An 11,030-nucleotide genomic window follows, 5' to 3' on the forward strand; every position below is an offset into this window, starting at 1 on the left:
AATTGGAAGGATCATATTTGCTTTTTACACGTAAATTTTTGAATATTAGTATTATATTAGATTGTAGTGAAAAAGATAAAAATACCCCTATTAGTATGGTGTAATATAAAAATAATGACATTTGTGTAATATATTGTAAATTAAAAGGATATTTATTTTATTAGATATGTAATACACTTATTAAATTAGAAAAAATGGTAACCTTTCAATGAGACAAAGAGAAAATATCTGTTCTTTTATTATTAACTTTTAAATATTAATTTTTATATTAAAATATAAAAAAATAATAAAAATATATTTATTAATATCATATAATACAAATATAATAACAGTTAAATAAAAATTTATACAAATATAAATATATTTTAATATTAAGATCATAAATTTCATTAATGGAAGGAGTGTTAATTAATCACTTAATTAATTATTTTTAATATCACACCATATATTTCGGGTGTGTTCGATTTGTAGGATTTTAACAAAATCCCACTGTTCATTCAAAAATTTTCCTCCAAAAACATCCAAAATTTCGGGTGTTTGGGAAACAACGTTTTGAAGAACTTTTAGTTTATTGAACAGCTTTTAGCTGACCAGTCAAAACGCTAATTTAGGTGTTTGATAAATTAGCTTTTTGAAAGAGTTTTTTGGACCTAAAAGCTAATTTTTAAAAAGCTCATCTACTCAACATTTTGAAAGAGTTTTTTCATTTTAATTTTGGTTATTCATTATTTACTTTTAAAAATTAATTATTTATTTTTTACATATAAATATATTTTTATAACAGTATTTATTAATTATTTTTAATATATTTAATTTATTTAATTATATTTTTATTCTTTTGTAAATTTTAAATAATTACTATTATTAATTATTAGATATAAATTATTTTATTTGTAAAATATATAATTTAAAAACTAAATCAAATATAAAAAACAAAGATTATTAATTTATTTATATATATTAAAATAATAATTAACATAATTAAAATATATATACGAAAGATTTATTATTTTATATTTTACATAATTTCAATAAAAAATTATTATTTTTTAGTAAAATTAATTTTCTCGGATCTAAATAATAAAAATAAAAATAAAAATAAATATTTTATAATATTTTTATAATTTTTAATAATTAATAATAAAAATTCTCATAAATTTCAAATCAAATGAACAAAATTAAATATTTTAAAAAATAATATATCAATGTCCTTAATAGTCATTTTATGTATAAACAACTAATATCAAACATTTATTTTACCAAACATTTTAATACAAACCGCTAATTGAATCAGCTACATCAACCAGCTAATTGAATCAGCTAACAGATAAAAGCTATCAGCTAATTGCCAAACGCACCCTAAAAATCAATTTTACATTCAAAACATCACATCAATCCCTATTTATATCACATCATACAACTGTTCAAATTCAAATTTTTTACTATTCAAATCTTAACTCAAAATTCAGACCTCCAAACAAAAACACCTTTCATTTCCATATATTTTTTATATTTATATAATTTGAATATTTTGCTTTCCCAAATTATATAAATAAAATAAGCAAATAAATAAATAAATAAATAATTATGAGTCTTTCTCCCTCCTCCTCGCTGGTTTATAGAGAGGGAGCCTCGCTGTCCGTCCGCCACCTCAAATTAGCCATTGCCGGTGGCTGTAACCTCTCTTTCCGCCGTCGATGTACCGTTTCCGCTGTCGTAGAGGTGCTTTCTACTTTTTAGTCTAGTGGTAGTTAAAGATATTAAAAAAAAACATGGAGAAGTTCATTCCGGCGGAGTTCGATTTGCCGCCCAAGGGGCGGTCGGAGGAGGCAATTAGGAGGTGGAGAGAAGCCGTCGGAAAACTGGTGAAGAATCGTCAGAGGAGGTTTCGCTACGCCGCCGATCTCGAGAAGCGTTCCGAAGCCAAAGAGCAGATGCGAAGGCTCAGAGTACGTTCACCTTCCTTCCTTCCGTTCTTCCTTCTTCTCAATTTTCTGCGAAATTAAACCATGGAAGTCGCTCTGAATGATTCTGATTTATTTTTTACATTTTATTTTATTTTATTTTATTGCGTTTATTCTGTTTATGCCTTTCTCTGTGGATTCTCCTGCAAAATTTCTCTACCTCTTTCGTGAATCCCCAAATCAGTTCGATTGTTGTCCTTCTATTGCACAAATTTCTTTTGCTAAGAAGTTACAAAGATTTTTACAGAATTTTGCAAATGTTCTGATAATTTCGTAGCAATTACTGAACAAATCCTAGTGAGGATCCGAATTGTATACATTCTTTGGCTTAATTGTGCTGAGTTCATAGAGCAGATTAGGATTTTCTCTTCGTCTTTTTGGTCCAATCGAAAAGATGCCTTAAAAGAGATTTATCCGTAGGTTAGTGGTGAATATGAAAAAGGTTTATTTAGGTCTGCAGTTTCTATGGTGGATATGGATTTCTTTCAAAAGATCTGTTCATTTGAACACGAAAACGTAACAATCTAAATATAGAAAGAACAAAACCGTCTGGCTTTTCCCTCATTGTTTCAACCATTTCGGTGTCCATTTTTGAATAAACGACCATTCAAAGGGTTTCTTTACGTATGTCAAAAGAAACAAAGATTTTGCAGTTCATAGTTCATACTGTGTTGCTTCGTCTTCTCCCTAAATGGTTTAACTCTCAACGTGCAAAGGGGGGTGGGGTGGGGGTTATTGTCTCTTTATGACGAATTTCTTTTAATATGCTTTCCCCATTGAAAGTGTTTTTTCAATTTCGAAATGTAACAGAAATTTCAACGGTGGAATTAATGTTCTTTTTAAGTTTCTTAAAATCTCTTTGTGGCTGCTTTATGGCGCTTTTATGTGATGGTCTGGAAGACTTGTAAAAAGATGGTTCGAATTTGGGTTTTTGTTCAACCCTTTTTCAAAATCAGATATCCTCCATTCTTTATCACCTCCCAACCACCATGACTCTGTTGTTTATGAGGTATTAACCTTGAGGGCGGCCATGATGGTGGCGGCGTTGTGTAAGTTAATTCTTGAACTTTAAAGAATACACATTGGTTTAGTTTTTTGGATGGTTGAGCTGTGAAGTTGAATAGCTTTAACCCATGGAAAGGGATAATGCATTCAATGCAGTGCCCGGGATGTTAATTTCATTACCACCGGCCAACTGAATTGTGTGGAGGGAGATGGACCAACCAACGTGTGGAATTGAAAATATGTAGTTATAGATCTAACAGGGTGATGGGCATTATGTGTATGTGCGTCAGTTTGATGGATTCCTGTTTGTTTCTTTCTTTGTTGTCCTGAAAATTTATTATTTGCTATGAAGTGGTCCTTTTGGTTGCATTCTCGAGAAACACATCATATAAACAAGTCTATATTACTGTCGATAATTACTATAAAATTTTCTTAAGTTTTCCAGGTGTTGTTTTTGGTTTTTTACCACAATCTGCTTCTTTCTTGAGATGGGTCTTTGTCATGACAGTTAATAGAGTTAAAAAAAAAAAAAAATTATTTGGGTTCACTCGGTCGAGAAAGTTTGGGAACTGCAACATGTGCCCTGTTTGACTGTTTGTTTTGAAATTTTCTATTATTAGTTGCCAGCAATTATGTACTGTAACCCCACTTCAAAATTTATGCATTGATCATTGTAATGGCCAAAGATTAGCAGTTATAATGATTTTTAGACATGCTTTCATTGCTTATATTAGCATTTTTATATATTATTATTAATCAACACTGATTTTTAGCTTTCTTGGTACTTTTATTTGCCTTTTGTCTTTCCACTTTTTATCGAATAAGTTGACATTGAAACAATTCATTCCTTGGGAAGTTGGAAGAATATATTGCCGCCCTTTTGGTTTTCACTATTAACCACTGTTGTTACTTTATATTTTAAGGATATTCCTTTTATTAAGGTTTTTTACAATTTAGAATATTTTGGCCTGCAGTTATGTGGTAAGCTGGTACTGGGTCGTTTATATAATTTTTATTGTTTTGTGGGTCACATAAAAATCAGATGCAATCAAGAATTGAATATTTTTATCATATTCTTGGTAGGTTGCAATTATCAATAGTTTTTGACATGTAGCTTGAAAAAATAAGGTCAGGAAATTTCCATGAAACTTCCATGTGATGTTGACATTACTTAAATCAGGAAGGACATCATGCTGCGCAATCATGTGATAAAACTAAACTGGAAATGTGTGCCTTGATTGAGCTTATCACTTTATTATGTTGAATGATTAGCCCTATTCTTAGTTTGGGAGTTTAGATAGATCTTTATGAAAAGAACGGATGAGAAAATATATTCTGCATGGGAATTTAATGAATGAAAGAAAAGGATGCATAGAATAATTAATGAAGTAATTTTACATATTGATATTATTTTATTTTACTTTTATGTAAGTTTTGGGTTAATTTGTTATGATAGAACTTTGAGGAAAACAGTATAGTAATGCTTTTAGCGGAATTATAAAATATCCAGTACAAATGATCCATTAACATTTATAAATATCTATTTTAATCCCAAAAGTCTGACGATCGACTAAAAAGCTGACATTTTAGTTAAGTTGTTTGATATAATATTCAGTTGTCTGACATGCTGCTTGATTTCGGAGAAATATGGAGTGTCGATATGAACACACGCATGGTGGTATCGAAACTCGGGTGTGTCATGGAATGCAGTGCAACAAAACACCCGTGGCGAATTGAGCGAAACTTGAATGTGTCTTAATTAAACATGCTTGCATTTCTCTCAAATCAAGCGACACGATATCTAGGTGTCATGTAGGAATATTTGATGAATACACCTACTTTCCCTTGAATATCCTTCCCAATCTGAGAATTTTTAATCATCTGTTTCATATTCTTGAATATGATGTGTGTGTGTGTGTATATATATATCATATTTTAATGAAAAAAGTTTTAGTTCTTCTTTCGTTTTCCTTCATCTAGATGAAGTCTTTGTTGCTTTTTCCTTTGGTTCTCCTTTGTGGTTATAGTCTTTACTTTGCGTATGCACCACTGCTAATGAAATAATGGGTTTGTGGTACAGCCATGGAAGTCGCTGTCTAAATTTCGTAATGATAGTTACTGCTTGAATTCTTATGTTTGGAAAAAATATTTGTGGCCGGTCATGGGTTTTTGGGCTTCCTTCCTCTTTGGAGAAGAGGCTCAAAATTTGTGAACTCATTTAGTCTCAATGATCAAATTCGGGTTAAGGGTTAGAGACAAGAAATACAAAACTTTATGTGACATATCTACTTTATGAATTTGACTTCTCTGTCAAGTCAAATCATCTTGTTGATTTAGTGTTTATGAGGACTTTTTCAAAAATAGATGGTCAAAATGCACTTATTAAAGCTCAACTACATATTTGAATAACACTTGTTTAAATGTGAATTCATGACCAGTTTATGGAGCAATATTTGATAAGCCTGGGGAGGGAATAATTATGGTTTATACTTGTTAATTATGCTATCTCACTCTTCAGTTTTCCGGTTCCTGTCTGAAAATCAAGAACACGTTCGATTCTATTAGCTGCATGACTATATTTTGGGTGATAAAATCATTCTCAATCGGTGTTTTTGCTTGCACAATAACTACATACATGCATTCAAGCAGCTTTAAGTTCCCATGCGATTGTTAATCAAAATTGAAGGGAAATGAAATAACTTTGCATCGAGGATCACAGGTCCTTCCTTGATAATGTAACGATAAATAAAGTTTGATACCTAGCAAGAAACTACTGAACTGAATATTGGCAACTGTTTTCAATATGTAGTTTTTATATCTTCATTGCTAACTTAGTTGACTTCACGGTACACTTGAGCACATGCCACCGAAGATCCTTTGATCATTGTGCTATTGTGATGAATATATACTCTGATCCAATTGGTCGAAATAATTCATCTTCTAACACTATACTAGGTTATATATCTGCAATCCAGACTGCTACGGAATTATTACATTTAACTTAGTATTTCAGTGGGAAATTGTACTGAGAAGATGATGTTTGGTTTGCCTATATTCAGTTTCGTTTCATAGTCAGATAGGGATGCAGTTCTTTCTTGAATGCTCTCAAATTATTTTGGCTCCAGTTACATATTTCGATTTGTATATTGTATTTTTTTTCCGACTCATTTGCTTTATTTGTTTACAAGGACCCATCTAATACAACTTATTTTACTGATCTATAACCAGGAAAGCATTCGTGTCTGTTTCGTGGCTTATACAGCTGCTCTCAGGTTTCTTGACGGTATGGATCCACTCATTTTCATATATCTTAGTTACTGTGAGCAATATTGTTTTCAGTTGTCGAGTATCTTAATTGTGTGTCACTTGTAGTAGGTGGATTGGGGAAGAAATTCCCAGACTCAAATGAACATTCGGAAGAAGACACAGGAATGGACGTTCAAAATGGTCTTGAAGAAGAAGCTAAACGTGCCGGGCTTAGAATTCATCCGGACAAACTTGCATCGATTGTTTCTTCATATGATATCAAGACCTTAAGAAAACTTAAAGGCGTTGATGGACTTGCCGAGAAACTGAACGTTTCGCTAGATAAAGGCGTGAATTCGAATGAAATCACTACGAGACAAAACATATACGGCGCCAATCGTTACACGGAGAAACCTCCTAAAAGCTTTTGGAGGTTCGTGTGGGAGGCTTTTCAGGATCTGACTCTTATCATACTTACCTTTTGCGCGGTCGTATCTATCGCAGTCGGGCTTCCTACTGAAGGGTTTCCGGAGGGTATGTTCGACGGGTTGGGAATAATACTCAGCATATTTCTGGTGGTCATGGTTACTGCAACGAGTGATTATAAGCAGTCGTTGCAGTTCCGAGAGCTGGATAAGGAGAAGAAAAAAATTTCAGTCCAGGTAATTAGAGATGGAATGCGACAGAAAATCTCGATATATGATTTGGTCGTTGGAGACATTGTCCATCTATCAATTGGCGATCAAGTCCCGACGGATGGAATATTTATATCAGGGTATAACTTGTTGATCGATCAGTCGAGTTTAACCGGAGAAAGTGTGCCGATAAACATATATGACAAAAGGCCGTTTTTATTAGCCGGGACGAAAGTTCAGGACGGGTCGGCTAAGATGTTGGTGACGACTGTTGGCATGAGAACCGAATGGGGAAAGCTGATGGAGACGTTAAGCGAAGGGGGCGAAGACGAGACTCCGCTGCAGGTTAAGCTAAACGGCGTCGCAACGATTATCGGTAAAATTGGGCTGTTGTTTGCTATCTTGACATTCCTGGTCTTGCTCATCAGATTCTTGGTCGAAAAGGGACTTCGACACGAGTTTACGAAATGGTCGTCGGATGATGCTTTGCTGCTTTTGGATTACTTTGCAACTGCGGTGACGATAATCGTCGTCGCAGTTCCGGAAGGATTGCCTCTTGCCGTGACTCTAAGTCTCGCGTTTGCGATGAAAAAACTGATGAAAGACAAGGCACTTGTTAGGCATCTTTCCGCCTGCGAAACGATGGGTTCGGCGACTTGCATTTGCACGGATAAAACGGGGACGTTGACGACGAACCACATGGTGGTCGAGAAAATATGGGCTTGCGGTAAAGCCAAGCGAGTCGATTCGAGTAAAGGAAAGGATACGTTGGATGACGACGTATCGGAGCATGTATCATCCGTTCTATTGCAGGCGATCTTCAACAATACCGGTTCCGAGGTAGTCAAGAACAAAGATGGAAAGCTATCGATCCTTGGTACACCGACAGAAACTGCAATACTCGAATACGGACTGCTTTTAGGCGGCGATTACAACGAGCAGCGCAAGACATGCAAGATTTTGAAAGTCGAACCGTTCAATTCCGAGAAGAAAAAGATGTCCGTGCTTGTCGCTCCTCCGGATGGCAATGTTCGCGCGTTCTGCAAAGGTGCGTCGGAGATTATATTGAAAATGTGCGACACGATTATTAATGCCAGTGGAGAGACGGTCCCGCTGTCCGAAGAACAAGTCGGCGATGTTACCGACGCCATCAACGGGTTCGCCTGCGATGCTTTGCGTACTCTCTGCCTGGCTTTTAAGGATATCGACAACGGTGACATCGTCGACAAGGATAAAATCCCGGAATCGGGATATACGTTGATTGGTATTGTCGGGATAAAGGATCCCGTTCGTCCGGGAGTTAGGGAAGCTGTTAAAACTTGCTTAGCGGCTGGAATAACCGTGCGCATGGTCACTGGCGATAACATTAACACGGCTAAAGCGATTGCGAAAGAATGCGGTATACTTACAGACGGCGACTTAGCTATTGAAGGTCCCGAATTTCGCACCAAGAGTCAGCAGGAGATGAGCCAACTAATCCCGAAACTTAAGGTTGATATTCTTTCCCGGGAGTGATTTTGTTTTTAACTTCCCGAATTGTGTTTTTAATTGTTCGATTTAGGTTATGGCGCGATCGTCGCCCACGGACAAGCATGTTTTGGTAAAGACGTCGAGGAGCGTTCTCAAAGAGGTCGTCGCAGTAACGGGCGACGGGACGAACGACGCTCCGGCTTTGCACGAGGCAGACATCGGACTCGCCATGGGCATTGCCGGGACGGAGGTGCGCGCGTACATTTGCTCGTTTAATCGTTTTTTAGCTTCTTCCATGATTTTAATTTCTATCGATCCATCGAATAATTCTTACCAGGTTGCGAAAGAAAGCGCCGACGTGATCGTGCTGGACGACAACTTCGCAACCATCGTAAACGTCGCGAAATGGGGCCGATCGGTGTACATCAACATCCAGAAGTTTGTACAGTTCCAACTCACAGTCAACATCGTTGCGCTTATGATCAATTTCATATCCGCCTGCGCCTCCGGTACATTTAAACATCGATTTTTTCTTTCTAAAATCGAGAATTCATTTTAAATGATCGAAAAAAAAAATGTTCCTTTTCGTTCCCCGTTTAGGATCCGCTCCCCTTACGGCCGTTCAGCTGCTTTGGGTCAATCTGATCATGGACACTTTAGGCGCGCTCGCGCTAGCCACCGAGCCGCCCCATGAAGGTCTTATGCAGAGGCCTCCGGTTGCAAGAACCGAAAGTTTCATCACGCGGACAATGTGGAGGAATATCATCGGGCAGAGCGTTTATCAGCTCGCCGTCCTGCTTGTTCTTAATTTTCTCGGAGAACAGTTGCTGGAACTCTCCGGCTCCGACGCAAAAATGGTGAAGAATACTTTCATATTCAACACGTTCGTCTTTTGCCAGGTAACTCTTTATTATTCCGTAATTTCGCACATTTTGTTCGCGTATGATGTTGATTTATAGAGCTGTTAAATGAGTCGAGGGAGCTCGAGTATTTGTTATTCGAGCTAGACTCAAAATATGTTCTCGGTACAAATTCGACTCAACTCATTTAGAATTCGAGCTAAAATAATAGCTTGAGTTCGGCTCGTTAGATTCGACTTCAAGCTCGAGTTTGAGTTCGGCTTGAAATTTATACATTTTAAGAAATAAATTGAATATATTTAATTTATTATAATAAAATATTCAAATTTCATTAATAAATACAATTTTTTATATAAATTTTTTTTTATATTATATTATACTCAGTCCATCCCACTTAATTTGTATACTTTTTCTATTTTCGTACGTCCCACCTAATTTGCTATTTTTTTAAAAAATATAATTATATACTTTAATCATATTTTAAAATTTATAATTTATATATATATTTTTATATTTAGTTAAACTATTTAGTCGTCTTAATTTATTATTATTTTTACTAATACACTTCTTAATTATTTACTAATTATATAGTAACTAAAACTCCGGTCTAATCTAAAGTGGACAAATTAGCAGGAACGGAGAGAGCATTATATTAATATATAAAATGGTACATATGTACTGTCACTAACAAGCTCATTTGAGTTGCCTACAAGCCTAGCTTGAGCTTGGCTCGTTTATAGAAATGATCATTTTCGAGCGTAAGTTCCAATCATTTCTATAAACGAGTCGAGTCGAATCGAGTTATTAACTAGTCGGGTCAAAATTGACGCACGAGCTACCTGATTTGTTTAACAGCTCTAGTGTTGAATAATGTAGCAAAGTAGCATGTTACTTTATAAGATCGATACACCATAGGATAAAAAATATAACAAACAACCAAATGTCGAAGAAATTACACAAAATTAAATCACAAGCATTTCCGAAAACTTATATCTCACTCAACTAACTCATCTGCATGCAGGTATTCAACGAAATTAACAGCCGGGACATCGAAAAGATCAACATCTTCCGTGGGATCTTAGGGAACTGGGTATTCAACGGGATCATTTTCGCCACGGTAGTTTTCCAGGTAGTCATAATCGAATTCCTCGGCACTTTCGCCAGCACCGTTCCCCTAAGCTGGCAGCTATGGTTGCTAAGCGTCGCCCTCGGGGCAGTCAGCTTGCCGCTTGCCGTTGTCATCAAGTGCATTCCCGTTACCCGGCGCCCCGATGCTTCTAAAAATCGCGGCGACGGCTACGAACCACTCCCGAGTGGCCCCGACGCCGCCTAGACGAATGGCGGCACACGTGTGGCTCCTTCTAGAAGGTAATTTTTATATGTTTTTATTTATTTTTTCATTTTCAGTTATATGTTTTTTTTATTATTATTATTTATTTACATGAATATATTTCGTTTGGTGTTTTTTATTTAGGGAGAAAAAAGATTATAAATGAATGGAATAAATGGAGAGAGAGTTTGGTGATCATTTTGGGAAAGAGATTGGAATTAGTTAAGTGTTAAATTTGGACAATTATTTTGATGTTTAATTATGCTATGCTATGCTTCTTGGGTTTGTATTTACTTCAAATATTTTGTTATTTGGTAGTTTTCTTATTTTGTTTCATAGATTTATATGGTATTTATGAAATTACATTAGTTTGCGGAAAAAGAATTTGCGTAGTTAGAGAAAATTATTTAGCGAATCTATCCAAATCATTGACGTATGCGACAATATATGAGGTATAAATTAGGACATAGTTAGCCAACAATATGATAATAGTTTATACTCCCTCGTCGTTTAAATCTAT

The 11,030-nt window shown here is 35.4% G+C and overlaps 1 protein-coding gene across 3 annotated transcripts; it reads left to right on the forward strand.

The window, feature by feature from the left end:
- Positions 1–1,587: 1,587 nt before the first annotated feature.
- LOC127256753 (putative calcium-transporting ATPase 11, plasma membrane-type) lies at positions 1,588–10,848 on the forward strand. Of its 3 annotated transcripts, none has more exons than XM_051282922.1 (8): positions 1,588–1,949; positions 6,198–6,252; positions 6,345–8,341; positions 8,412–8,570; positions 8,658–8,829; positions 8,921–9,219; positions 10,202–10,548; positions 10,655–10,848. In XM_051282922.1, the coding sequence occupies exons 1-7, from the start codon at positions 1,773–1,775 to the stop codon at positions 10,511–10,513; spliced, it is 3,171 nt and encodes a 1,056-aa protein (XP_051138879.1). In that variant the 5' UTR covers positions 1,588–1,772; the 3' UTR covers positions 10,514–10,548; positions 10,655–10,848. The 3 variants fall into 3 exon arrangements, with proteins under 3 accessions (XP_051138879.1, XP_051138877.1, XP_051138878.1); XM_051282920.1 differs by having other exon boundaries at positions 1,589–1,949; positions 6,342–8,341; XM_051282921.1 differs by lacking the exon at positions 10,655–10,848 and having other exon boundaries at positions 1,589–1,949; positions 6,342–8,341; positions 10,202–10,549.
- The last annotated feature ends 182 nt before the right edge of the window (positions 10,849–11,030 follow it).

Source organism: Andrographis paniculata, unplaced genomic scaffold (assembly GCF_009805555.1).
Source record: "Andrographis paniculata isolate CXL003 unplaced genomic scaffold, ASM980555v1 Contig56END, whole genome shotgun sequence".
In the NCBI taxonomy this organism is placed as follows: Eukaryota; Viridiplantae; Streptophyta; class Magnoliopsida; order Lamiales; family Acanthaceae; genus Andrographis; species Andrographis paniculata.

Excerpts from the sequence above, each read along its gene's own strand:
- LOC127256753 (XM_051282920.1), top strand. The coding sequence starts at position 1,773 with ATGGAGAAGTTCATTCCGGCGGAGTTCGATTTGCCGCCCAAGGGGCGG. Across the intron at positions 1,950-6,197 it reads AGCAGATGCGAAGGCTCAGA|GAAAGCATTCGTGTCTGTTT; the intron begins GTACGTTCACCT and ends ATCTATAACCAG. Across the intron at positions 8,571-8,657 it reads TGGGCATTGCCGGGACGGAG|GTTGCGAAAGAAAGCGCCGA; the intron begins GTGCGCGCGTAC and ends AATTCTTACCAG.